A 27,989-nucleotide genomic window follows, 5' to 3' on the forward strand; every position below is an offset into this window, starting at 1 on the left:
ATATATGGCTTTTGCGGCATACGACACTCACACACAGGTAATGGGATATGATTTGCATGCAAGCAGCTTTTGTAATGTGCAGTGCAACACAATAAGCCTGAATGTGTTTTTGTTCTTTTCTCGACCAGTAACTTTCGAGTATGACGCGGTCATTATTTGAACTTTGCCGCTTTTACGAGACCACCAATGGATGGAGGAGTCTGGCTGTGCCGTTTTTATTCTAAATGTGTTTGTGCGTTTTAAAACATTCCTGCAGTCCAGCAATGAAATGTATGTGTAGAGCATCTGACGTGTTGCCGATAATTTTTCAGCACTTCCGCAACCTCCACATCTTCAGCATTTCGATTTCGATTTCGCCTTGTCGGACAATCCAATCCAATCCACAGCAATGGCGGCAGAAGTCATGAGCTAAGTGCGAAAGCAAACATTTCCAACAACTTTTAGTCGTATTCTCATTGCTTTAATCACCGATTTGAAGAGGAGCGAAAATACTAGCTGTCAGTCAATTCGCGAAGTGAACAGCGGATGCTAGCCGTCATGTCTTTTGCCTCCAGAAATGCTTGGTTTTTGCAAGTTGAGTTTCAAAAGCAGCTAACGAAGGCTTGCAGACGGTGTTTGCATGCGTCTTCGTGCTGGCGAGCTAAACTCAAGTTTCGAGATCCAGACGAAGAGAAGAAATTACCGGTGTTCCAGTATGCCACGGAAAGAAGCAAGCGCAGGAAGCGGGTTTATTTGTGGGGAGCTTCGCTCACCGGAGCTCTCGGCCACGACAAGTTGGTCAGACCCGGTCCGGATATTAAACCGAGGGAATGCACACACAAGCCGTACAAAACACTTTTCGCAGAAGTGTACCAGGTGCGCATGGAACTACCCTTTTGATGACTTCTTTCGTAGAACTGTATTGTTTTACGCAATAGCATATGCGTGTTGTGCGCATCCGATTTATTTTTTTTTTTTTTCCGGTTTACACTGCGAAGCAACTGCAACCAGATGAATATCGTGGACAGTGATAAATAATGGGAGATAGAGGGCGCTATTTTATATCTGAGTAACGTTATACTGTTCACGATAAAAAAAAAAAAAATATTAGAGTAAATGAGGAAATATAAAAAAGAATGTGTAAATAATTCTCTAGATTCCACAAAGGGAACTCCTGTAAATAAGGCACAATTGCAAAATAGGCACGAAAAAATCTCATCAAATTCTACGTTTGTCCTCCTTGGAGTGCAAGGCACCTGCCTGCTTGAAAAAAAGAAAAAAGAAATTATTTAATTTATTTATGTCAATAAAAGCGTATTAGGACAAACACCAATGTCTGATAGGCGTCTGCAGCAAAGTTTTTAGACACGCCATGTTTTTCCTATTTATCAGGTTTCCGACGTGGCATGTGGTTATGGCTTCACGGTGTTTGCGGCGACAGCTGACAAGGTGAAGAATGACAACATTCTCTTTGGAACTGGCCTCAACACTGATTCCCAGTTGGGATTGCAGGAAGCGAGGAAAGGTAATTTGACTCCTGAGAGTCTTTAGTAGCGCTAACCTTGTGTGTCCTGTGTCTGCATAAGTGGCTGCTGCTGCACATATGCTCGCACAAAGCTTTTACTTCCTATGTAAGACGAGCAGAGAGAGAGGAAGATCAGACGTCGACATTAGCGCTTCTTAAAAGCAACCAGTGGGAGCAGTGCTGGATTTTACTTGCAGCACGATGATGTAATTTTTTACGATCCTGCACCCCGATACTCTGCTTGAGTTTATCGTTTACAAAAAAAAAGTGCAATTTTTCATATTCTTCCGTGAATGTGCCATAAAGCTCACAAGTAGTTGAAGGGAAACTTGTCTTAAGTCTGAACAGGAAAATATCACCCGCGATCGTACTTCTTTTTCTGCTGCTCATCTCGGGGGACAACTCCGTGGTAAATTTCACTCTGCATAAGGCAATTTGGATGTACCTCTCCTTATTATGCTGAAGTCGTGATAAACGTGAAAAAACGTGCGATATACAGGGTGTTTCGCCCAAAGTGATAAAAAATTCTAACTGACAACGTTCCGGAAACTTTTGCCACCATTCAGGAAGGGTTTGGACAATTTTTAGTTGTGGAAAATTTATTTTCGTCAATTGAGCTTTGAAAATTGCCAAGCGAACCTCACTTTTTTTTTTTTTACAGAAATATGAAGTCCTCCACGGATAACCGCAAACCCAACAAAAACTGCGCACGGTATCGCAACATAAATAGTCGAAAGAAATTAGTGATTGTTGCTTGATTTTGCAAAGAAGTGCGCACAAAATGTGTGTCTAGAGGAGCCCCAACTTCATTTGTTTTGCTTTCTTTGAGATAAAGACTGCTGTCACCAGCATCAAGGTCAAAGCAGGAGAAAGAAAGGTAAAAAAAGGAAGGCGGGAATACTTCATCTTGTCCTCGCATCTTCCATGCGCTCTTCTTTGCGACAATCAGGCAGGGCTAATGCGGAATTCTTACTTAATTTTTTTTTCCCCGACTATTTCTGTTGCGATACTGTGCATAGCTTTGTTGGGTCTGTGGTTATCCATGAAGGACTTAATATTTCTGTAAAAAAAAAAAGTGAGGTTCACTTGGCAATTTTTCTAATTTTCGTTAAAAAAATAAGTTTCCTACAATTAAAAATTCTCCAGAGCCTTCCTCAATGGTCGCAAAAGTTTCCAAAAGGTAACTGCCGAAAGTCCCACGATCCTCTGGTGAGTACGTCGCCGGTTAGAATTTTTTTATCACGTCAGGTGAAACACCCCGTATTCTCTATTCCTGCGCGGGATCATCATTTAGCAAACATTGTCCATTTCCAGGACATCCACTTGGGATGTTGACAGAGCCTGTGGGTATTCCTCTTCCGCTGAGGGACCGCAGTGCGAAGGTACTGCAAGTAGCCTGCGGTAGAGCTCACACCGTCGTTCTCACAGACAAGGACGGAGGTACGCCAGCTCGAATTGCGAATCCTGCAAGGAGTTACCATTTACCCCAGTTCCATCTTGCAGTGTTCACCCTCGGCAACAATTCCTTTGGGCAGTGTGGCCGACCTGTCGTCACAGGTGAGGACTACATAAGCAACCCGCTGGTGCATAAGGTTCGCGATATTCCCGGGAAAATAGTCCAGGTAAGATTGTCTCAGACCTCGGGATTGATGCGTTAGATGACTATGTCAGTTGTGGTGAAGTCAGGGTGTCAAGTCGAACCCGAACCAAAAAGCCGTACCTGAACCACAATTTTTGTGACGCTGTTGAACCTGAACTGGAGCAGAACCGAAAAAAATAATAGCGGTAACCGGTTCGCAAAAAAACGGTCCCGACGTAAAAGAAGTCAGCGTAAGAGTTCGAGTGCCTCTCAATCCCCGAACGAGGATACATTGGTCTCTATATCGTGGATTTCGCAAATTTTCACCTAGCAGTCAAACGAGGACGTATAGTAAAAATATGCTTTCAGCATTTTTTTTCAACACGTTGAAGCGCAGTTGTCTTTGTGAGCGCCGCGGCTAGTGCCCCACGCATGCGCTGTGGCGTCTGCTATTCAGAGAGGAGGCGCCACGCGGAAGAATGAAGCAGGAATGGAGTATGCCAGTTGCGTAGCTCTGTAGGACGAATATGTGATTAAGTAAGCACCCAACATTTCCCATTACACAACAGAAACATGAGAAGTGGAGAATGAGTAGAGCATGAAGTTTTCGGGAAATATTTTGTTCTAAATTCGGGGGATAAAAATCGGGTAAATAGATATGTGCACTAAATTCATGCGAATTTGGGTGAAAAAAATTCCAGTATGCTAAATTCGAGGAGAAATCGGGCTCAGTTACTCAAACTAAGTGTAGCGGTCTGGTACAAACGGTGATGGAACTGCATTTTCTGCCAAATAAGTAAGTTTGTGCATTCCTACAGAGATCCCAGTGAGGGCAATTTGCCGGTTAAAAATCGGGTTTCACCCTAAAGAGGCAACCTTCAATTCGGGGAAGAATCGGGTAAAACCCTAAAACTTCAGGCTCTAAGAATGAGCGTATGCAGAACGGTGCCTGTTTGATTGGTCGTGTCTGATTCACACGATTGATTCATTCCACAGGTAGAGTGTGGTCAAGACCACACCTTATTCCTCACGTCTGACGGTGAAGTGTATTCCTGTGGATGGGGCGCAGACGGACAGACCGGTAACGACCCTTTCCGCTCCTCGTATGCTCGCGTCATTCCTTTTCCGCACAACATGGTCATTAGTTTCCCCATATGCCCCGAAGCAGGACTGGGTCACGATCGCAGCCAGGGTGTTCCTCAGCGAGTTCTGGGTGACGTTCAGGGTGAGAAGATCTGCCGAGTGGCCACACGCGTCGACTGTAATCTCGCCATTTCGGGTGGGTAGTGCCGGAAAACTTGCCACATCCAGCACCACCTGGATAGAGAAAGCCTGCTTGCTCGTCGATGTGACGTAACAATTAAGAGTCAGCCAATGAGGATCGTGTTTTCGACGGCCGTAGCCAATCACAGCAGTCGTGGCCATGCAGACGAACCACCGTCGTCTGCGAGTTGTGATTGAACGTCCCCGCGTAAAAGATGAGAAAACTTGGAAATAAAGTGCAAAATGGTCTACATCTTTCTCAAAACTGATTTTCTGGAAAGCGTCTCGTACTTTTTGTCTAAATATTAGGTCTGCGGGTTCCAGGTGAGCTGCAATCATTTGCGGGTTCTTGAATCCGTAGAAGATTGCAGTAGCAGACGAATTCTGACTCTTATTTGAAAGAGGGAGAGGAGGCAATGCGCAGGCTTTCTCTATCTAGGTGGTGTTGCTACATCGCACTAACAGTTTCTTTTTGCAGAGAAGGGAGAACTGTTCGGGTGGGGGAATTCAGAATACGGGCAGTTCAGCGCAGTGACGAACAGTCAGCAGGTAATTATGTCGACAGTGATTATTTTGTTACACCTGTTTATTACACCTGATTTCCATCATCATCACTTACAGTGAAACCTGAAAAGCACAAAACTAGATTTGGGCACTAAAATGGGCACTGGGGAACACTAAGCACTGAGTGTTCCGCATAATCGATCGACAGCTCGTGTTCATCTGAACTGAGAAGCACTTTTTTTACTTTTCCGTTATTTATTTTTTTCAACCAAAAATCTGCTTTTCTAATAGATAACACCAGATGTTACCCTATTTTACAGTTCCTGAAAATAAACCTTGATTTTTGTCCCCCTCCAATTCCTAGAAAACATAAAACACGAAAACAGCCTGTTCACATCCTGCGTAACACCAAACAAGGAAATAAGGGTTACACAATCAGGAGCAGCTAACTCATTTACAACGAGCTTTCGTGCATCAGTGTGCACATCTTCAGGTATACAAGTGCATGCTGATGCACGAAAGCTGTAAATAAATTAGATGCTCTTAACCATGTTACCCTTTTGCTGCTGCTTTTTTTTTAATTTACTCACTTTTGGACGTTCGATATTGATTCTATAGTTTGTTTTCCTGTGTCATGTGCCGGAGTTGCATTATGAAATTTTTGTTACTATTTGTGAGTCAACCAAGTTATGGGACGAAGCTACTACTTCTGTCTGCTTATTTTTTTTTCCAGCTAACAAAAGCCGTACACCTCAAGTTTCCCCATGGCCCAGTCCGATGGGCAACCAGTAGCGGTACGGCGTGCGCCGTTGTCAATGGTAAGCGGAATATGGTCAGCATTATGGACACCTTCAAAAAGCATTTTAAAGGGACACTCAAATACCCCACCTTCCTCCAAAGACTACGGAACAGCGATACGCCGAGGCGTATCTCGAAGTGATAATAATTTCTGCAGTGACGCTTCCGCAGGAAGAGTTATGGTTGTCCACTCGCAGCACTCACATACCCTGATTCTGTTGAGGCATTTTGAGGCTGGGTCGGAATGTGTGAATATTACAGTAGTAATGTTAGTTTGAGGTACAGTAGTACAGTTAGTTTGAGTAACTGAGCCCGATTCCTCCCTGAATTCAGCATACTGGAAGTTTTTCCACCCAAATTTGCATGAATTTAGAGCACACGCTTATTTACCAGATTTTTACCCCTCAAATTTAGAAAAAAAATATTTCCCGGAAACTTCAGGCACTAACATACAGCAGGAAATGTGTCTTTCATTAAAGTGTGAAACCTAATGAAGGATGGACTCTGTCCAAAAGCTTGCTTTTTAGTAAAATAAATTATTTTAATGTTTCAATCTCTTTAAATACTTATCTTATTAAAGAATACCAGTCGATGAAAGGCAGCAACACTGGGATATAAACCGACAACCTCAAAGTATGTGGTCGGCGATGCTACAAGCTGCGGAACACCAGATACCTTCGCATCAGCCTATTGACAAGCTAAGGCTAGGGAACACAAGGACACATGCTCCTAAACACGTTCTCACTTACATTGTTGCCAGTCAGTCTGACATCCACACACAGCAACACACTCTGCATTAAAACGTTTTTCTGTCCTCATCCGCAAGTCAAGTCGAATTCTTCGCGTTTTCATTTTTTTTTTTTTTTTTTTTCAGAAAATGGCGAGGTGTTCGTGTGGGGATTCGGCCTCCTGGGCGCTGGCCCGAAGGCCGTGCATTCCAAGGAACCCATTCGGCTTCCACAACCGCTATTCAGGAACGAGCCCGTCCGGCAAATATATTCCACCATCAACGAGTTTGCCGCCATCACAGGTGAACAGCTGCATGAAGGCTTCCGTTATTGAGTGCACCATATAAAGGAAACATTGTACATCGGGCCCCATCGTTTCACATTGATGTGAAATGTAGTGGTAAATCGAAGTGACCTCAAATTTTTAAAAGCCTCGTGTCACTATGTGTCTCGCATTTACTTTGTGAGACACGCAGTTATCTCATGATATGTTTGTGTGCAGAACGTGGTGATCTCTACACATGGGGACAGAACATGAAAGGGTGCTTAGGCATTGGACACACACGGCCCCAATACTTTCCATTTCGGGTAAGTAGTGCCAGGTACAACACACATTTGAAAAAAAATTGAGTCTGAATTATGTATCTGTGTATTTAAGTCATACAGGGTTATCGAAGATAAAGCACTGTATTTCTTCCGCTCACAGGAACGGCACTTAATATACAGGGTGTCTTTTTTTAGGCAGTACAGAATTTTCATTAAAAAGCTATAAGGGCTATAGACATGCTGTTTTCACTTCTATCATCTCTGGGCCGGTGGACGTTCTTGGCCATATGTTGCTCGACGGTCAAATGACTAATTACCTAAAAATCGTCAATTAACTTTTTAATTATAAAATCTACGAAGTTGTCCCAATGAGAACATCTGTTCCTTTCGGTGACCTGATATCGTAGCCGTTCTCAGAACAAAAATCTGTTCGGTAGATCGTCCGCAAAAAATTTGTGAAGGAACACAATTTTTTTATTTATTTTGTTCATTGCGCATCTTTGGAGACCCGTCTTTCCTTTGCTCCCAATGTGAGAGGGAGAAAGAGCACACTATCGCCTCTTGCATCCTGGAAAAAGATTAACAGAAAATGCAACACAAGATAAGGGCAGCTCCGATAGTGTCACCAGATACATGTGTGTTTGTTTCGTTTCGGCAAGCTAAAGCTTATCTTCAACGCATGAGGCTCCTTCACCATCTCACATTGGGGGTGAAGGAAAGACGCGTCTCTGAAGATGCGCAATGAACAAAATAAAGAAAAAAATGGTGTTCCTTCACGAATTTTTTTGCGGGAGATCTACCAAACAGATTTTTGTTCTGAAGACGGCTACGATATCAGGTCAGCAAAAGGGACAAATGTTCTCTCATTGGGACAACTTCGTAGCTTTTATAATTAAAAAGTTAATTAACGATTTTTAGGTAATTAGTCATTTGACAGTCGAGCAACATTGGCAACACTGGCAGCAGTGGCCAAGAACATCCGCCGGCCCAGAGATGATAGAAGTGAAAACAAAAAGTCTATAACCTTTGTAGTTTTTTAATGAAAAATCTATCACATCAAAAAGGACAAAAATAAGCTTTAAAGGACAAAATTAAGCTTTAACTAGCACTTTATAAATAGGCGAACAAAAGAAAACTGGTGCTACTTTTTAAAAAAAATGTGCCAGCTGGCAAATTCCTCGTGCTAGGAAAGCACCATCAGAACAGATAGATACGTTTTAACCGAGAATGCAGTTGCTCAGAATCGAGCAAAGAAAACTGCCAGGAATGGCCATGTGAATTCGCCTTTATGTGTATCTTGTTTCTAGTCCGCAGAGAACTCGACCAAGTAGCAATTTTCGTGCAACGTTTTATTTATTTACGTGGATACCTCACATACCTTCTGGCGTTATGTGAGGGCACATAGCAAGCAGCAAGTGAGAACATGATGGGCTACAAGCTTCAGTGAAACAAAAATGGGCATGGTTTACTACGGAACGCATTGGGGTCGTTGATGAGAACTAGCGCTTTGGAAAGGTCGTTCCAGCCCTTCCTGCTGAGAGTAAAGAACAATTCGTCGCAACAGGCACATAATACATCCTCCACTTTAGGATAGAATTTTCGGTCCCACACACTTGTTCATTTTGTCATCATTACAGAGACTGTACCTTATCTTGGTGTACCCTCAGTTTGAGTACAAATTTAAACGTTCAGTAATTGAATAAATTTTTTCCGTTTTTTGACAGGTGAGCATTGTGGCTGAAGTACTTAAAGTGAGCTGCGGAAACGATCATATGGCCGCCCTCTGTAGGTCGTACTGCTAACTCAAGTGTTGTCAAGGTGTACAGGATGATCGTTGTGTGCTAGTCGTCTGCTGTTGCCTGCACATAAAAGTTTTTTGAGAACTGAAATACGTCCCCGTTTGATTTCAAAGAGTTGCAGACGAATGTTTTGACATATTTTAACAGCAACTTTGAGTTTTGTACCTGCAAGGAGTTGTAGCAGCTACATGTGAGCACCAACGCACGAACTCGCAGAAGCAGTGCGTGTTCTCTGTGGAGTCCGGACAAGCGTGTGGAACCAGCGGTTTTAGTATCAAACGGGAAGAAAAGGTAAGGAAGTGCAATACTGTTATTTTAAAAATCCTGCTATAAATAGTTTGAAGTCGCGTTTGCGAAATTTTCGAACAAAAAATCTCCCTCCCTCAAATATGCGCCACCAATCAAAACGACAATACAGCCTGACAACTGCCATTCGCTACTCGTATCCATACGCTCTGATACTTAGTCCCCTCGTCTTTTTGTGCTTGTAGCTAAAGACAAGTTAAATAACGCTTTTTGGGATAAAGAAATTAATTTGTGACTAATTTATATATAAGCAGAAATTGCTCGTGAAAAGTTTTCTTCAGCGAAAGCATAAACGCTGGCCGGTCTGCCGCCCTTTGGAATACTCCGGCAACCCCGTGCATGTGTCACTCACGTTGTTACCCATTCCCACTTGATTGGGTCTGGGACGAATTGTCCCTCAAGATTGGAATCTAATTTTTAGCGCGTTACCAATCAGTTTCAAAAGTAAGTACGAAGCTTTTCTTTACCTATTAACACCACATTCGCAACGATTTAAACGCTGGAATCGTCTCTGCGTCCAAGCATCAACGGACGAGCCTTGCCGGCAAAACGCCGCGCCGGGCGGCTACCTTTTGTTTGAGAGTTGTATCATCCCCTTGGAAACACAAACGTGATAACTTGATTTCTGCATCGCGCTCCGCCTTTCAGGCGCAAAATATTGTTAGCGCACACGTGATAAGGATAGAATAAGTAGAAATAACGGCGTGTTGTGGTTAAATTTCTCAGGCCTAATCTGGCGTTTGAGCAGTATGGCGGGATGACGCCTCAGCGAGCGAGCGGTAGCGTCGGTCTGCTCAGGTACTCGACTGGCACGTGTTTTCAAACCACTATTACGCAATGCATGTTGACGGGTGAGCGTTATTCTGTTGGAAATTCGTCGAAACTTTCCATGTTGCGTAATCTGGCGGGCACGTGTTTGTGCTTTGGGACGCGATAATGCTTCGATAGTGTGCTCGCTGTGGAACATCCGTTGCTCGCAATGGCTGATTTTTGGAGAAGCCGAGAAAGGCACTTCGCTTAGTATCGAACTCGAACACACCGCGTGGAAGTAAACTTTTCCTTTCCTGCGAGAAAGTTTCAAAACTGCGAAAAACGTTCATAAACACTTAGCTATTCCGTGTGAAGCAGTTTTCTCGACCGAACACTGGAAGGTCGCCCAGTCGACTGCGAAAGGGTGGTTTTCTCTCTCTCATTCGCAAAAGCGTAGAGCGATATTTGAATCCTCCTTTGTGATGGTGACATTTTGCTCGTTACAGCGTATTACGTGTCTGAATTAGACGCGTCTACTCTTACGCTTCATTTGCGGCAGGAATTCGCTTCTTTCTGAAGAGAACGTTAACAATGCTGCGCTGAAAGCACCTATCATGTGTGGATCAGTGTGTGCGCACTGTTGGCTTTATTTTGAAGTGCTCCGAATAGCGGATGAATAGCTAGTCCTTAAGAGTGAAGCATTCTTGACGATGAGGAACAATACAATGTTGTCTGCAGCAATATAATGGCGGAGGGCAACGGCGACACAGTGGAGCCCATGGATGAGTCCGAGCCCAGTCCAGATTACGGCAAGCTGGTGGAGCACGGCTTGCAAGACAAGGTAGCCCTGCAGCTGGATGCCATTTTTCGTACGGGCAAGCTATCCTACGTGGACCTTGATGAGCGGGCCCTGGATGCCCTCAAGGAGTTTCCCCCAGAGGGGGCCCTGGCAGTCCTCAAGCAGTTCCTCGACAGCAGCCTCGAGCATGTCTCCAACAAGTCTGCCTACCTTTGCGGGGTCATGAAGACCTACAGGCAAAAGAGCAAGCTGCCGGGCACCACCCCCGCCGCCACCCCGGGCACGGCCACGACGGGGACGCCCGCCGGCGGGAAGGGCCCGGACGAGGACAAGATCAAGGCCATCCTGGACCGCACGGGGTACTCGCTCGACGTGACGACGGGCCAGCGCAAGTACGGAGGTCCCCCGCCTGACTGGACCGGGTCGCAGCCTTCCAGTGGCTGCGAGGTGTTTGTCGGCAAAATTCCCAAGGTGATACGCTCGTTTAGTCTTGGCCTTAGTGTGGGTAATCGTGCGTAGTTTTGGAGCCGTTCCGAGCCAGTCTTTCAACTGCACAAGTGCTCGCTTAAATGATTGTGTAGCAATGCTCTGGAATGTTGGGATGATTTTGTGTTCAGTTGTGTGACATTGATTGGTTTGAAGTATGGGAAGGAGACAGTCTGAACGAAAGCTGATGAATGAGCTCAAATATGATAATGGGAGTGCAGCAAGTGGTTCGGCTCAGTGTACTTGTCTTTGTGTCTTCACTGCTCATTTATTTCTATTTTATCATCGAATTCTCCCATACTGCGGTCAATGATATGTTACTGCCCTGACGACCACTACTAAAATAAGTTCTGTATGAGCCATGGTACGAATGTATGCAACAAATACAAAATGTCGAATAAATTCACAATTGTGCAACGGTTGTGTCGGATAAGGCAACTGGAACGGCTGCCCTCATTCAGGAACGTGACCGCTCCGCGAAAAAATTTCTCGCAGGATATGTTCGAAGACGAGTTGATTCCGCTGTTCGAGAAGTGTGGCAAGATCTGGGACCTGCGGCTGATGATGGACCCCCTGTCTGGGCTCAACCGGGGCTATGCCTTCATCACCTTCTGCGGCCGCGACGCCGCACTCAACTCGGTCCGCGAGGTGAGGAGTTACGTGGCTGTTTGAACGGTGCCGCGGCGTTGCCACGGGGGCCAAGCAGCCTCCCTCCGCGACAAGTGTTGTAGCTGCATTGGGGGGCTGAGCATGATTGGGTGTTGCTGCCGGTGGTCTCTCTGACAGTCTTGTTTGCCTGCTGGCTTCTCTCTCTTCTTATTGCAGCTGGACAATTACGAAATTCGCAAGGGCAAATTCATTGGCGTGACCATTTCCATAAACAACCACCGGTTATTTGTGGGCAATATCCCAAAGAACAGAGGCAAAGACGAGTTGTTTGAAGAGTTTTCCAAACACGCACGTAAGTTTTACCCCATCTTTTCTCAAAAATTGCCCCGAAAAAAAATTGCGCCATTGGATTTTTGTGATGGTGGTGTTGAAATTTTGGATCCTGTACCTGCGACTTGAATGCTGCCTGGCGGACCAAAAAAAGGCGACAAAATTTGGGCTTCAGACCGGGGTGCAAAAAACAAGGAAAAGCTCTGTAGAGGATCTGTCTGGACAGTTGTCAAGCCACTGCTTGCTTGCTGGTCGTACACCCGCTGTGGTGTTTTTTATCTGCTGGCGCTTTGAACCGGTATCGAGAAGTATACAGTGGAGTCCTTGCGATGGTTGTGAATGACTACATGTGCAGCAGAACCTCGTTAAACCGTACTTTGCGGACTGTGGGAAAAGTACGTACAAGGCCGTAATACGGCATAACAGAAAGCCAGGAAATTGATGCAAATGGAGAATGTCACAGTATTTATTTATGCCAAACGACAGAAAACTGACTTTTGTTTGGCACTGAGGTGGTTTTGCATCGACGAGCATATGCAAAGACATGTAGAGCGCACTCACTGTGCATGTGTAGTTGAACGAGAACAAAATTACAATCTCGCCAAAAGCACTAAATGAACTGGCTATAATGGCATTGGGGTCAGGGATTCAAATCGGTTACGCTTCATGCGGAACTACCACTTCAGCAGGTACATATTAACGAGGTTCCGCTGTAATGAGTTTGACCATGAGGGTGAGTGTGCCCACATTTGATGCTCTAAAATTTTGCGTCTATGTAATATGAAAGCACAATATTTTATATATTTATTTATTAACATCCAAACGGTCCATACGGACAGTGTTATCAGTAGAAGTCATCTTCGTGCATTATCACGATAAGCATCTTACTCCCTACATCTGACATGTGCACTGTCTGTGAAAGCAGGTTCTTGACCTAACAATACGACCTTTGCTCCTTTCTCTTTTTTTTTTTTTTTTTGGCACCACAATGTGCATTGGTAAAACCAGTACATGTCTCTGTTGCCATGTATGGTGCAGCCTTAAAAGGTAGTGCTGTAGGCTTTTTGTGTGGAGTGTTGTGTCAACCATTTTCTGTAGCTCTCAAAACTGGTAAAGTGTGATTTGTTTTAGAGAGTGCAGTTTTCAGATCGGTTACACGAGTTGTGCGGAGGGAATGTTTTTGGGTACTGTGCTGACACCTATGGCAGCAACTTCATTTCATTTTGCTGGTGGTGACAATTGTGGGTGTCTTAATATCCACAGACAATACTCTACCCCTACGGCAAGTTACAAACTTGTAAGACATTAAGGTGGTGGTTGTTTCAGTTATTGCCAACACCGAAATAACAACATTGCTGCAGTAGTTGAAGAGTTCAACAACAGATAAAACATTGTTATTGCGAGACTGGACAAAAATCGTCGTGTAATTTGCAGCAGAAAAGCAGAGTTCCTGTCCGTCAGTCACAAATGCAACACCCAAAAGTTGAGTTATGCGCAGCTGCATGGTTTACACGGCTCTAGTTCTGCCCTTCCTTGAAGGATTGGTTGTTGTCTTTTGACTGCCCCAGCCCTGATCCTTTTGCATTTGTTAAAGGACAAGGGAAGCGAAACTTGTCCATTGCAAAAAGGGGACCGAACAAGGTGTAAATATTATGTAAAATTATGGTGCCACTAGTATTTTGCAAGTACGCTGTGCGGATGGCCATATTTTTGACGATTACGAGCGCGCTGGGCCGCCCACCCGACACGATCGCCCATGGAGCGCGCCAAGCATTGCGGGAAAATCTGAGGAGCGCGTGACGTCAAATATCTCTCGCGCTCCATGTGCGGCTGCCCGGCACAAACACGGCGAATTCTGAATAACGCCTGAAGATGTTTGATTCGGAGATCTCGTGGAAGTCTGAAGACAATATACCCTATGAGAGATGGGTTCGTACATGCTTCTTCGTCTCCGTTCTTTTCCCCGTAGCAGGAATTAGACGTACGCCGAAACACCAAATGAAATGAAGCGAAATGAAAGTCAGGAACTCCAACAGGAGAGCCAACGTGCGTCACTTCCGTGGTCTGCTACGGCGGCGCGGCGACGCTCACCAGGGGCTCAGAGTGCTCCACGGCCGAATTTTATATCGCGATTGTGGCGGCGTTTCAACTAATATACGCAAATCTAAGTCGAATTCCGGATTGTTTTGGTACACATCGCAATATGAGGCAAATAGCTTTGCAGCCTATTTTCGTTCCCGTCGTCCTTTAAAGGGCTTTGTCGGTTTCACTTTCATGCGCTCATTGCTCGTAAGTAAAAAAGTTGTTGTCCTGAAGCTGTCACATGGGCACACTTCAAGCGACTCAACTGTTCATAGAGCCATCCAAGAAGCATATGTTAAGATCTCTGAAGGCATTTAGGATGTATACTTGTGCATGTAGTGTGCCAACACTGTCCCTCTGTAACAAGCAAACCCTTCTCAGTATATGTTGCTTTAATATAGTTGGCAGTAGAATTGCAGTTTCCTTCTTCTTTTTTTTTTTTTTTCAGCTGAAATTGCTGCTGCAAAATACTTATGAATTATTTTTACATACTCTGGAACCCACAGAATCCAAATTTTTTTTATTGCTGTCCTCTAAATTGTGAAGTCCAGCTTTGTGGCACTATGACTGCTGTTTCACTGTGGGACTTTTGTGAGAAAAATGAGGTTATCCGTGGGAATCTAGACAAAATGAAAGGCGTCGTCATAATCCCAACGAGTACTTCGCAAAGTCCATGGATACAGAAGCCGACACTGAAGATTTTTGTTTAAGTTTAATTTGTACAAGCTTTCGCGACCTCCACGCGAAAGCTTGTACAAATTAAACTTAAACAAAAATCTTCAGTGTCGGCTTCTGTATTTTGTTTATGTGATCTACAGGACTTGGCTCCCCTCTTCGTATACGCATCAAGTCCATGGATGTGATAAAACAGGTAATACATGTAGCAATAAAGGAACCACCTTACACTACACTGAAAATTACTTGCCATATTTTCCTCTGCTTATTTGGGCAGTTAGATATTCGCGTTGCTGATTTCCGAGAACGTGAATCCAGAAACAGCAGCTGTTGTGCCGAAGCTGCTGGGTGGAGGAACAAACTTCTCAACTGGCCATTGTGGCGATCCAGTGACCTCTGAGCGACCATTCTGCCGTTACAGGACTTTGCCTGGTAGTGGAAATGTATAGCTTCGTCGTGTTTGTGTGTTGCACACTTACAATACTGTTGCCTTCATCTGATGGTTTTGAAGGGGCATAGGGCTGTATTGTAAGGTCACATGCTTTTTTGACCAGAAAAGTTTACTCACTTAATTTGTAAACTAGTAACTAGCGTTGCCACACTGACAATCTCACCAGAACGTTCAGAAATGTGCACCTTCTTGTAAGCTTGTGGCATAATGGGAAATTTCAGCATGAGGAGAATGCAAAACTGGATGTACGTAATACAGTTTATTTATCGATTTATCGCGTATGAACAAACTTAGCTAAATTTTACATAAATCTAGGTTCGGAACAAGAGGAAGAGCGCTAGAACGACAGGAAATTCATTGTGATGTTGGTTTACGTCTTTTGAAATGCTTTGTAATACCATCGTCTCGGCACTATATCACTTCTCCTGTGTAGGTCTTGCTCATCGGAGACCTTAGCAGTCTAATGGTTCGCTCGTAGTTCTTGTGCTGGGAGATATGCACTCATTTCAAAGCTCGGCTCTAAAGTAGCGCAGAAGTCATTTTTTAGCACCCTGTTTTTGTGTAAAACTGCTAAGCAGGCCAGTAAGATGCAAAATAAGAATTAATTCACCCCATAGATTCATAATTATCGCAGAAATTGAATTTAAAGTACACTGCAAATAGTGACCGTGTGCAACGGCGGTGGAGAGCAGTACCAGCCTGTGACCTGCCAGGAACCTCGTGCTGATGCTGCAGGGGCCACGCCTGCTGATTGGTCCAGGGGATATGTCGTCTGCTACTCGGCTGTTCCGGGGTTGTCAAAAAGCATTGGCTCTCCTGGCTCTGCCATGATTCGGCCGCTCCTTCTATCCCCAATTCTCCTGGGGAACTGCCAAAATTGGTTTACGGCGGCAAAGGGACAGGGAGCTGCCCCTCCACTGAACAGCGAACCAGAACAAGTTGCCCCTGTAACGTCATCTGTGTCTGGGCATCATACTCCCCCCCCCCCCCCCCCTTTTTTTTTTTTTTTTTTTTCCAAGTTGCACACATCAAAAACTTTCACGCTATTCTTATAAAATGACACACACACTTCCATCAGACATCTAATTCTGAAAAAAAAAAATATATATATATATATATATATATATACCGTATTTTCACGCGTATTAGCCGCGGCTTATGCGCAATTTTTTTTTCTCACAGGCGCCCTGCGGCTTATCTGATGACTATTTTTTCCTGGTATTTTCCCCATACGCCGATTTTAACGAAAGTGTCTCTGGAACAGCACTGCCCTGCCGATGCACGAAGAGTGCGTAACAGGGACGGGTCCACATTCGAGTAGATTGATCTTCCTGGTGCATTCCCCCAAGCAGCTTTAAGGAAAGTGGTGACAGTGATTCACGTCTTCTGGAAGATCACTGACCCATCAGTCCACGAAAAACCCCCCACAAGGGCACAATCCTATCTTGGTAGAACTCCAGAACTGATCTCCTCTGTTGTACACTGTGCCGATCCCGGAGTATGGACCACAGGGTTTATGGCCTTCTCTATGGTGTCCTTTGTCGCACAAATCAGTCGTCTCGTATTGCCCCGCGGCTTATCTGCCAGAAAATTTTCAAAACGTCCCAAAAAACGCATCCTGCGGCTTATACGCGTGAAATTACGGTGTATATATATGTGTGTATATATATATGGCCCTCTGTACTACTATAAAATGTCAGCTCGCTGTCTGTTGATGCCCCAGAAACTACTTTTGTAATCTTGCCCTATGACTGTGGGGCACGGGATGCTTTAAATCTACACTTTGTTGACCTCTATTTACCTGTTGCCAGTTTCTATGGTTCATACATTGGTGAAAAAAAGTAAGGGGAGATGTCTTGTTCCAGGAGGACACTGTTGATAAAGCGAGATAATCTCTAAGCCAAGGGTTGAATGTATTTACTTGTATGATTGATGCACTTTGGGCTTCACAGATGTGAAGATGGTTGCGCTGTAACAGGCATTGAACATAGTGTTAATAGTATAGTTTTGGCTGTAGGTGAGGCTGTGTATTGGCTAAGGGAGTTGTTTTCAGTACTGAGTTTGTCAGCCACACACAAGAGAATGGAACCTATAGTTCCTTAAATGTGTCCATATTTCTCGGTAGTTTCTGCGCATATCCAGGTGTGCTTGTTCGTAGGAAGCTTGCGGTGTGACGTAAAAAGAAGTTAAGACTTAGTGCTGTTTGATGTTTGAGTGGAAAAGATCTTCAAGGTGAAAGTTTGTACATTGGTGCAGCTCATGGCATCTGTGGAACAAAACACAGGCAGGGAGGAACGGAATTTCATTACCTTAGGGCGGTAATGCGGTTGGATGCTGTCCAAGGTTGGACCACACGCACACTCACTCATTCACTCAGAAAATTCCTAGATCTGCCTGTGTTCACATTGCTAGCACAGAATCAAAATGTTAATTGCGAAGATAAAATACTAAACGTGCTAGACTCCACTGTTTTTGTTGCGTATCAGCAAGGCGGGTGGGGTTGTGTACCTTCCGAAGAAGAGGGTTTTGGGCCCACTGATATTTTTAGGGAAAGCATTGCATTGAACAGAGCTAGAAACAAGGACACCATTGTGCTCCAGGCACAGTCGTCTGCTGGTGTGTCACCATCTTGGGACTAAAAAGTTTAAAATGCAATCCCTTAGGTGCCTGTAATTGCATGCTAATTTCACATAGCATGACCTCGAGTTTCGTATTTTCGTACCTATTCAGATGGAGGCACGTTTGGGTAGTATTTTACAGTGCATGTTTTGTGTAGCTGTACCACGGATGCTGAAATCTGCAACTTTGACGAAACTTTGCTCAGTGCTTCAGAAGCAGCACCATCAATCGTAACAGTTTCTTGGTGAGCTAGACATCACTGATGTTCAAACTGGCAGATGACTAACACTGATGCGATGTAACAACAAGGTGACCACTTGTGACACCTAGTTAACAGGGGTGACAGTAGTGTTCAGTATCCCAAGTCAAGGACCCAGCTCAGAAAAATAAGCCGAGTAGTTTCACATAAAAAAAGTAGGTTTTGCATCAATAAAACTCGAAATCATCATAATCAAAAAGATAGAAGCGACCACCATGTACGATGTTGAAGCAGGTGTATAATTTTGTCATACCCTTAAGCAAGGTCCAATAGCAATTGTCTTTGGTCTACTACAGTACCTGGTGACAACTGTTTGCTGCACTTGTTGATTTCTTCTTCTGAACATTGTGTGCTTACTGGCACCCCACGGTATTGATTTTGAAACACTACTATTTACCGTATTTTCACGAGTATTAGCCGCGGCTTATGCGCGATTTATTTTTTTCGCGGACGCTCTGTGGCTTATCCGGGGAATATTTTTCCCTTGTACTTTCCCCATACCCCGGGTTAAACGAAAGGGCCGACAGTGCCTCATGTTTTTCGGAACAGGACCGCCCTTCCAGTGCACGAACAATACCGAACAGGGGCGGGTCCACTCCACATTCGAGTGGACTAACCCGTCAATCCACGAAAAACACGCAACAAGGGCACAATCCGATCTTAGTAGAACACTAGAACTGACCTCCTTTGTTATACGTCATGCCGGCACCGGAATGTGGACAGGGTTTATGGCCTTCCCTTACGGTCTCCTTTGTCGGCAGACCCACAGGAAGGGTTCAATACACCTGACATCGGGATAAAACGTGGTCAGCTAAGCGTCAGTTCTCATTTGACGAGAGCAGCAGCATTCGTGGACACGGGCACGGCAGTTAGAGGTGAGGCATGGCTCCAACGCTGAGGCACAGGCACGACAGCGGCTTCAAAGTAAAAGTCGTCGACTTCGCGGACAAGTACGGGAACAGGGCAGTTGGCAGGGAGTACGGCGCTGACGAGCGTTGAGCGTCTCTGTTGATTTTGTATGTGCATCACTGGTTTAGCGCACAAAGCAGTCGCGTCGTATTACCCGCGGCTTATCTGCGAGTGCGGCTTATCTGCAAAAACATTCTCAAAATGTATCTAAAAACGAGTCCTGCGGCTTATCTGCGGTGCGGCTAATACGCGTGAAAATACGGTACTCTCATTTACAACTGTTTTTGTGAACAGGCCTGTGGCTGCACACTTTAATAGGAAACAGCCTATTTATTGAGTGAGGCGCATTGATCTGCTTTATTTTATTGTGTGCGTTCATCTTGAAGCGGCAACAAACACACACCGACAAATGAACAGGAGTACTGCTTTACTTTCAACTAAGGGATAACTGTAAAGATCAGCTTTCAAGGGAGATACAAGAGGCATATTTATTAGAAAAGACGGGGAAATAATTGTGTGTGTGTGTGAGCGACCTCATCTTTCGTTGATTTGTTGTCTTCAGAGATAAGATATCTAGAAGGCCATAAAGGTGAAAGATTCCTCATGTGCAACAGGTTCAAGATTTGCAGCCCCGAGTCCCTAGAAATGTATTGAAATCAGACCTGAGTTGTCTGTCCTTTAGTTATAAGTAGTAATAGTTATAGTAGTTTAGTTATAAGTAATTTTCAAGATCCAAGAAAGGTTTTGCGAATCCACAAATCTCGAATCTTTGGAATCGTTTCTTTAAAAAAAAAAGCTTTAAAAGCCAGGGGAGAAAGCCCGTCTACTGAAAAGTGTTTTGAAGCAGGATTTGACGTCTTTGTTTAATGAAAAACAAATAATAGTTCACTTTCAGGAGAAAACATACCCATAGACTTTTTAATGTAACTTTTAACGACTTACGTTCATAGACTACAGGAAATGCATACTCGAGTCTGAATTATTTTAATAAAACTTAGAAACAATCAAAAGCAAAACCATGTTACTTTTAAATTTGTAATGTCTGAGCTTTATGCCGTGGTTTCGGCAAGCCCCAGGACCCACCGGTCAATCAGGCTTTCGGCGGACTTCAGGGGCGCCCAATTTTATAAATAAACTGACAAACTCTGTTGTTGGATTTGTTTGGGCACTAGGATTTGGGTCCCCGAAACTCGAATCCTTGCCTAGGATTTGCTGATTCGGTTGGCCTATCCCTAACTATAGGTGAAACAGCGCTGCTGTTCATTTGTCTGTCTGTGTCCTTGTTGCTGCTTCAAGATGAGTGTACGTTATCAACTACCCCCCACTTCGCCAGTTTACCGAATTTATCCCATGTTTTCGTCCAATGTCTTCTCCCACTTCTGGAGAGAAAGTCTACGTTTTTTTCTAGCACTAGAGTTTTCCCGGCGATTTTAATCCAAGTGCCAGCTAAATTAATCCATGCCCCATAAAGTCTGCATGGCACGTGGATTAATTTAGCTGGCACTTGGATTAAAATCGCCGGGAAAACCTGTAGTACTGATCCTGCTCGTTTCTGCAGCGACGTATGGGAGCCCGTTCCTCGTGTGTTGTAGCCGCGTCTGGTACAACACAGAGTCTGCAGCATAACTCTTTACGTAGAGTGGCCCGTCGAGTAACACCGTGGTTCTTTGCGTAGCGGGGCTGACGGAAGTGATCATCTACAGCTCTCCAGACGACAAGAAGAAGAACCGTGGCTTCTGCTTCCTGGAGTACGAGTCCCACAAGGCAGCCTCTCTGGCCAAGAGACGCCTGTCCACAGGACGCATCAAGGTCTGGAGCTGCGACATCATCGTCGACTGGGCGGACCCACAGGAGGAGCCGGATGAGGAGACCATGGCCAAGGTGATTGGGACGATCCGAGAAAAAAAAAAGTGATCCGATCCGAGCTATTTGCGTTTGGATCGACTGCTGTCATCTACTGCTTAAGACAAATGGGGCTGTGCGAACAGTAATCTATCTTAAACCGAACAAACGTGTAGTTGTATGCCTGAGGCGAATATGAAGCAAATAATTATAACCGAACAGATACACAGCGTGCATATGTGACCTCCATGTGAAGTACCACTCACTTTGTTTCGTAGGCTCTCCTGTTTTGTTTGTTTGTTTGTTTGCTTGCTTGTATACCGAACACATATAGAGCATATACTGTGAACCCTCGTTATTATGACCATGGTCGTTCCCAAAAATTTTGGTCATAATGTGGAATTGTCATATTAACGGGGGGGATTTGCAGAGGTTTCACTGCATTGTTCCCCAGGAGTATGGTCGTAAAACGCGTATGTCAGATTATCGGGGGTCATATTAATGACGGTTCACTGTATTTGGATAGACTGCATACCTATGTGATACATCTAATGGGGATCTCCGCACGAAGCACTTCGTTCAATACCCCCCTCATCTGCCATTCTTGAAGCTTTGAAACCGTTTAAATGCGAGGCGGGTGACATTTCCTTTAGTTTGAGGACAGGCAGACAAGTTTTGGTCCATTTGTTTGAATATGTGTGGTTCAATTCGAGTATAGCATTCCATGTTCGGTACGGAATTTGAATCTCGTCTACAATTATTCGCCTCAATATTAGAAAAATCTGAATACATTCGTCGACCGATTTGTCTGACTTTCGGGAGCCACTGAAAATCGAAGTTCAAAAGTGTGTCGACGGGGGAGATTATCGATATCCTTGTCCACAAATCCGTTGGTGAAGCAGCCTAAATAATATTGGGCTCTTAAGCACACTGTTCTGCAGTGATTCTGGCTTCAAATTTAAAGTTTGGCTTCAGATCTTGAGAGGTTGAAATATTGGTAGGTGACTGTATTCGCATAGCCCCATAGATGAATCCTATGGACAGTCCCATTGACAGTGGCTGTGGTTTGGTGCAGGTAAAAGTGCTGTATGTGCGGAACCTGACGGCAGACGTGACCGAGGAGAAGCTCAAGGAGCTCTTTGAGGCGGAGGGGGGTAAAGTGGAAAGGGTGAAGAAGATCAAGGACTATGCGTTTGTGCACTTTGAGGAGCGCGATGCAGCCGTCAAGGCTATGCAGGCCCTGCAAGGGCGAGAGGTTGGCGGAGCCCCCATGGAGGTGTCTCTGGCGAAGCCACCTTCGGACAAGAAGAAGAAAGAGGAAGTTCTTCGCAACCGGGAAAGGCGCATGATGCAGATGATGCAGCAGCGTGTCGTGTGAGTGGGATCTTTCTCTGCGTGGTACCCTCCCTTATCGTGTATTCGAACGAGCAACATTCCCACGAAATATTCTAGTGGGGGGGGGAGAAGCTGACGAGATGGAGGTAGATGCCTCATTGGGCGTACGCAGGGTGCAGGAATATTTGGGGGTGGTGTACCGCCAACGCCACCTAGACAGAGAAAGCCTGCTTACTCATTGACGTAACAACTAAGAGTCAGCCAATCAGGATCGTGTTTTCTACAGCTGTAGCCATGAAGACAGGCCACTGTCAACCACAGTGCAGTCACTCTCGTCTGCAAGTACCGTAATTTCACGCGTATTAGCCGCACCGCAGATAAGCCGCAGGACGCGTTTTTTGGGACGTTTTGAAAATTTTCTGGCAGATAAGCCGCGGGCAATACGAAACGACTGATTTGTGCGACAAAGGAGACCATAGAGAAGGCCATAAACCCTGTGGTCCATACTCCGGGATCGGCACAGTGTACAACAGAGGAGGTCAGTTCTGGAGTTCTACCAAGATCGGATTGTGCCCTTGTCGGGTGTTTTTCGTGGACTGATGGGTCACTGATCTTCCAGAAGACGTGAATCACTGTCACCACTTTCCTTAAAGCTGCTTGGGGGAATGCACCAGGAAGATCAATCTACTCGAATGTGGACCCGTCCCTGTTACGCACTGTTCGTGCATCGGCAGGGCAGTGCTGTTCCAGAGACACTGTCGGCACTTTCGTTAAAATCGGCATATGGGGAAAATACCAGGAAAAAATAGTCATCAGATAAGCCGCAGGGCGCCCGTGAGAAAAAAAAATCGCGTATAAGCCGCGGCTAATACGCGTGAAAATACGGTAGTAAACGTCCCTGCGTACTAAACGAGAAAAAATGAAATAAAGTGCAAAATGATCCCATGTTTTTTCCATTATCGTTGCACTTTTTAGTCAGGTGGTTCAAATTAGCGAAGTTAGCTGCAATCGTTTGCGATTTCTTGAATTCGCAGAACTGCAAATCGTGGTAGCAGACGAATTCTGACTTTGTATGTCTACGTAGCGAAGGAGGCAGAGGAGGCGTTAAGGCAGGCCTTCCGTATCTAGGTGGTGTTGATACTGCACGCCTAGCAGACGACTCTCTTCCTGTCGTCTGCTACTGGATACTTTCTGGATGGGGATATTTCTCACGGTTAGCACTGCACCATAAGACAATGACGTTTTCACTTATGTGGCAGCAGTAAACCACATAACGTTGCTGGAGTATTTCGGGGGAATGTAGCTAGTTTGAATACAGAGGTAGCTTCACCTCGCGGGCTGACGGCTGTTCTTTTCGTGAACAGAGACGTGGCTGACTACAGGATGATGGGACTTCCACCTCCACCACCCCCTCCCCCACGTGGGGGACGGGGAAGGGGGCCGCCCGTGGGGCCGAGGAACTACGGTGAGTAGTGGCCTGGCTGCTGCATTTTGTGTCGTGTGTGCATCGTGTCTCGTTTTTTGTGGGAGTGTCAGGCACTAAATGCTGGGAAGCTTGCGGGAGTCTCACTGACCAAAATTAAAACTGGAAAGGTTGCACTGGGGGGGGGGACACCTTCGGTGCTTGTATGAGTTGCTTGCTCGACGGGTTTTTTGTGCCGTGCTGCGTGTGATGTCGCTTGGCCAAACTTCACAGTAACCCAAGGCGAGAGAAAGGAGTGATGCATCACTGGAACTTTTACTTAGTTCAGATATGCTTCGCAAATCGTCCGAAGTTAAACTGCTCTCACACTATCTCAATGGTCTTTGTAATGAATTACGATTGACCTGAATGACAATTGGCAGCTGCTACAGGGCAGTTTTCAATTGACAGTTTCAGAAAATCCCAGTGCTCCTTGCGCACATGTTGCATCCTGGGAGATTACTGTCCTTCGCGCTTCGTTTTCGCTGCCCTTGACTCCTTGTGGACAATCTGCCGAGAGAGAGAAGGAACCGAAACAGCTTGGAGATCTCCTTCTCCTCCTTTATTATCAGCAAGTTCCAAGAGTTCAAAGCGAAGCTAAGCTCTCTAAGTCTTCTATTGCCATTGACTCTGCCGCTCCTCGAGTTTGTGAAATGCCATTGATGCAGTAGACTGTCATCAAACCTCATTCATAGTGAACCGCTAAGCACTCGAGAAACTTGCAAATAGAAATTAAAACAAAAACTGCATCAAATTAATGGAAAGTCATGAAACTTCAGAATAACTGGTGTTACATGTGGCTACATTTGCAAATTTAGTTTTCTATGATGGACACACTGCACTGGCACAATGTTGATGCCATTCACTATCGTAGGAAACTTTCTATTAAATAATATTTGCATATGATGAACCATTGAAATACTGTCAAAATTTTAGTCTCTGTGTGTGTGTTACATCACTATAGCTTCCGTTTGTCTACTAAATCTCGTGTGACAGATAGAACGGATGCGTGTAGTCCTACGTAACGTGTCAACCAGGTCCCCCAAGGTCGCCATTTTCCCATGTATTTGTTCCTATCCCGATGCGTGCAATGCCGGAGGCCGCCCTTAGATACCCCATTGTTACCAGACGCTGGCTTGCGTTCGATTGTAGCGCGCTAAAGATCTAGTTGAAGCACAATCCAAGCCAGGCCAAGTCACCGAAAGAGAAATGGACGACTGCGCCTGGTACGACAGGTACGCTATGTGATGCACGCAGCCGTGCACTAGATCCTTCCGATCGCTCAACACGTTTAAAAACGGGACCAAAAGTGAAACACGACACAGAAAGTTGTTATACATGTTTTATTTAGACATATAAAGACTAGATTCATTCGCAGAAACAACAAAAACATTTTGCCGCTAAACTTAGCGCGCTGAAGTGATCCGGAACGGCAACAGTGGGGTATCTAGTGGCGGCCTTCTTCGTTGCACGCTTTTCCGAGGTGAGTTTGGGGGACCTGTTGTCAACCTCTCAAAGGGCATTGGATCGGACCGTGTGGTGTCAATGGCCATTAATTCCAAGGACCGCTGAAATGTCTGTGTGAGAGCAGCGTTCATCACTTGCGGGCATCACAAAGTAGTTCTCGCAGAAATTTCCCGGCAGATTGTGTGTCGAGTATCAGGTCTAGAGATGTCTAGCGGGTACCGCATTTTCTGCATGTCCTTTGTGGCTGGGGACTGTCTTTGTTTCTCCCTCTTGCACATTTTTGTTGTACGGTTTAGCTGCACATGTTTCTATCGTCGCCGTACCCTGGTGGACCTTGTGGTGCCTGCCTGCAAGAGAATGGTAGGTGGGCCGGGCAGCGTGACAAAGCAGATGTTCCTTCTCTCTCTCTCCTGCGGGCTACTGTGATGCGCGTTTGATTTGCTTCGTTGGGTCCTGTCGTAGCTGGCACTGCACTGCGGCGGGTTATTGTTTGGTTGTACTTCTTCAGCCCCTTGTTTACGATGGGGGCATCCCCTTCCCCCCCCTTGAAGGCAACTGTGTTCCTTTTTGTTGGCCACCAGTGCTTCCACTGCGACATTTTGGTTTTTGAGTTTTCCCGGCATGAGTTTTAAGAAAGAGATGAAAAAAAAAAGAGAAAGCACACACACAAAAAGCAAAAAAAAAACGGTTTAGATAGAGAGGGCAGCAAAGTCAACAACAACAAACGTTTTTTTCTCTTTGCCGTTCTCCAGATTACGACTATGACTACTATGGGTATAGCGACTACCGGGGCGGCTATGCTGATCCGTACTATGAGGACTATTACGGCCGTTACGATGACTATTTTGACTACGGCTACCCTCCTCCGGCGCCCCCTCGTGGCCGTGGTCGGCCAGCTCCAGAGCGGGTGGGTGGATCTGTCTCTTCTTCTTTACAATCGGAACTCTAGAGAGCAGAAGTAGCGCAGTTTTTGGTTATCATATCCGAGCTCTCCTCTTCTCCCTTGCCGGGAAAGCACACAGGGGCCGTGGAGGTTATGGTGGTCGGCAGACTCGGATATGGTAGCCCCCTCTCGCCCCTTCTTCATGTTGTGCTGCCGCAGTTGCTCCTGCAGGCGGAGTGGAAACGGGTGGATGCAAGTAATGTTTCTGTCCACAGGTCCCCCAGCAGGAGCAACTGCAGTGCATAAATGGTTGTCTTGGTGTGTGTCTGTGTCCTGGCAGCAGCTGACCAGGATCTGGATCTGCAGCTAACATGCTGACAGCAGTGATGAATTTTTTTAAAAAATTAATAAACATAATCGGGAACAGTTTTTAAACTACAATGTTTGTGTTCTCTGGTTTTGTTCCGTCTGTGCTCGATGCATTGGGGTTGCCCAAAGGGTGCGGGTACGTGTAGTCGGGAAATCGTACACAGGCATGTCCGAGGACCTGCCCAGTACTGCCCCTGTTAGCTGTCTGCTCCTTTTTTGGGGCCTTAATGGGTGTTTGGACACTTTCATAGATGTGGTTCGTTACATGTACGTATTGTACTGTATGTCAGAGTATTGAGGAAAAAAAAGAATCTCCCTCCTAGCTGTCGTACTTAGCGAGATACAGGCACTCCCGAGCAAAGCGTAGATGTCAGTGAGCTCAGAGTCTAATGCCCTCTTCGCTGTGAAACTCTCGATGCAGGTTCACGTCGGTGAAAAGAGCAGTCTTTTTCGTTTATCCGGGATGACCTGTCGCGACCCCTTTAGCAGATCGCGAAATTGTTCTTCCGTCAGTTTAGCCATGGTTGGTTCTGGTTAGTGCTGAAGCCCTGTGCTCAGCTGGATTCTAGTCAGAAAGGCCAGGTACTCCACAAGTAGGCTTTGGTTGCTGTAACTACTCCAGCAGTAGTCTGCATCATTGTCCTTAAAACAGTGTGGTAGAACCCCATTTTCTCACAATTAACACACACCGCTGCTAACAGACGTTTCTCACTGGAACATAGATAATGTGCTGGGACGCATGTGGAAGTGCACGTTTCTGACACGTTCGTCACATTGCTGTTTCAGGTGGGGCGTGGTGGTCGTGGAACGAGCGGCCGTGGTGGTCCGCCTCTGGGTCCTCGCGGGGGGGCTGGTCCCACCCTGGGGGGGCGTGGGGGTCGGGGGGCCCGCGGTCGAGGTGGCCGGGGGGGCCCTCCTGGCTCCCGTGGGCTTGGGGGCCCCCCACGTGGGGGGGGAGGGCCTCCGCCTCTCAGGGGAAGCCTGGCCGGTAAGCGCAAGTTTGACGGGGGCCACCAGAACCAGGGGGACTCGAAAAGACGCTTCCACAACAGCAGCAACCAAGACGACTCCCAGTGGTACCAGGACTCGTTCCAGCCGGTGTGGGGCTGAAAGGGGGCACCCGCACGTGGGGGCCACCGTGTACCATAAGAAAAAAAGAATCATGCTCTTCTTCCCATCCTCTTAATCAGTGTGTGTGTGTGTGTCCTCCCGCCCGGGGCCCAGTGTCTTCCTCCACCGAGGACTCTTTAACGCTGCTGTGGGCCGCTCTGTGATTGACTGCTGCCGTTGACAATGTGTAACCTGCAGGAATTGTGTGGAAATAAAGTGGCTGTTTTATCTCAACAACTTAAGTGACGCCTTTCTGGAATACGGTAAGGAAATCGTGTATGCCTCTCGAGTGTCCGTTGTGAATGTAGAAGGAATGCATTGCTCTGCACGGGCACGCACTGGTCTCGGCCATTCGGACGTTCCGGTCTTGCTGAACCAAAAAGGCAATGAAAGGTTTCACGCTTCCAACACGTTAACTTCGCTCGATAGCGGGACTTGTTACGAAAATGCATATGTACAGAATGACCGCTGACGAGAAGTTCATTTTACTGTAGGAGTGAGGAACCTAAGATTCCTGCATAATGC

General features: G+C 45.8%; 2 protein-coding genes and 1 long non-coding RNA gene across 8 annotated transcripts; 2 read left to right on the forward strand and 1 right to left on the reverse strand.

Annotated features, from left to right (window-relative positions):
- The first annotated feature begins 369 nt into the window (after positions 1-369).
- On the forward strand, positions 370-8,811 carry LOC135387998 (RCC1-like G exchanging factor-like protein). Of its 2 annotated transcripts, none has more exons than XM_064617262.1 (11): positions 370-855; positions 1,372-1,504; positions 2,819-2,944; positions 3,008-3,126; positions 4,080-4,164; positions 4,249-4,362; positions 4,825-4,895; positions 5,584-5,668; positions 6,523-6,678; positions 6,879-6,964; positions 8,647-8,811. In XM_064617262.1, the coding sequence occupies exons 1-11, from the start codon at positions 526-528 to the stop codon at positions 8,722-8,724; spliced, it is 1,383 nt and encodes a 460-aa protein (XP_064473332.1). In that variant the 5' UTR covers positions 370-525; the 3' UTR covers positions 8,725-8,811. The 2 variants fall into 2 exon arrangements, with proteins under 2 accessions (XP_064473332.1, XP_064473333.1); XM_064617263.1 differs by having other exon boundaries at positions 4,252-4,362.
- Positions 8,245-9,603, reverse strand: LOC135387999 (uncharacterized). The gene is made up of 3 exons (XR_010421274.1): positions 9,495-9,603; positions 8,887-8,953; positions 8,245-8,781 (listed from the first exon to the last, which is right to left on the reverse strand). It is a non-coding gene; the product is annotated as an uncharacterized LOC135387999 (long non-coding RNA).
- Positions 9,348-27,701, forward strand: LOC135387997 (heterogeneous nuclear ribonucleoprotein R-like). Of its 5 annotated transcripts, none has more exons than XM_064617258.1 (9): positions 9,348-9,471; positions 10,516-11,047; positions 11,558-11,710; positions 11,888-12,023; positions 20,672-20,877; positions 21,914-22,212; positions 23,538-23,638; positions 25,855-26,009; positions 27,141-27,701. In XM_064617258.1, the coding sequence occupies exons 2-9, from the start codon at positions 10,523-10,525 to the stop codon at positions 27,462-27,464; spliced, it is 1,899 nt and encodes a 632-aa protein (XP_064473328.1). In that variant the 5' UTR covers positions 9,348-9,471; positions 10,516-10,522; the 3' UTR covers positions 27,465-27,701. The 5 variants fall into 5 exon arrangements, with proteins under 5 accessions (XP_064473328.1, XP_064473327.1, XP_064473330.1 ...); XM_064617257.1 differs by lacking the exon at positions 9,348-9,471 and adding an exon at positions 9,742-9,825; XM_064617259.1 differs by lacking the exons at positions 9,348-9,471; positions 27,141-27,701 and adding exons at positions 9,745-9,825; positions 26,261-26,426.
- Positions 27,702-27,989: the final 288 nt, after the last annotated feature.

This window comes from Ornithodoros turicata, chromosome 3 (assembly GCF_037126465.1).
Source record: "Ornithodoros turicata isolate Travis chromosome 3, ASM3712646v1, whole genome shotgun sequence".
Classification (NCBI taxonomy): Eukaryota; Metazoa; Arthropoda; class Arachnida; order Ixodida; family Argasidae; genus Ornithodoros; species Ornithodoros turicata.

Coding starts and splice junctions, on each gene's coding strand:
- LOC135387998 (XM_064617262.1), top strand. CDS start 526: ATGCTAGCCGTCATGTCTTTTGCCTCCAGAAATGCTTGGTTTTTGCAA. Junction 4,363..4,824: donor CTGTAATCTCGCCATTTCGG/GTGGGTAGTGCC, acceptor TTCTTTTTGCAG/AGAAGGGAGAACTGTTCGGG. Junction 6,965..8,646: donor CCCAATACTTTCCATTTCGG/GTAAGTAGTGCC, acceptor GTTTTTTGACAG/GTGAGCATTGTGGCTGAAGT.
- LOC135387997 (XM_064617257.1), top strand. CDS start 9,785: ATGACGCCTCAGCGAGCGAGCGGTAGCGTCGGTCTGCTCAG. Junction 9,826..10,515: donor GGTAGCGTCGGTCTGCTCAG/GTACTCGACTGG, acceptor TGTTGTCTGCAG/CAATATAATGGCGGAGGGCA. Junction 23,639..25,854: donor CGTGGGGCCGAGGAACTACG/GTGAGTAGTGGC, acceptor GCCGTTCTCCAG/ATTACGACTATGACTACTAT.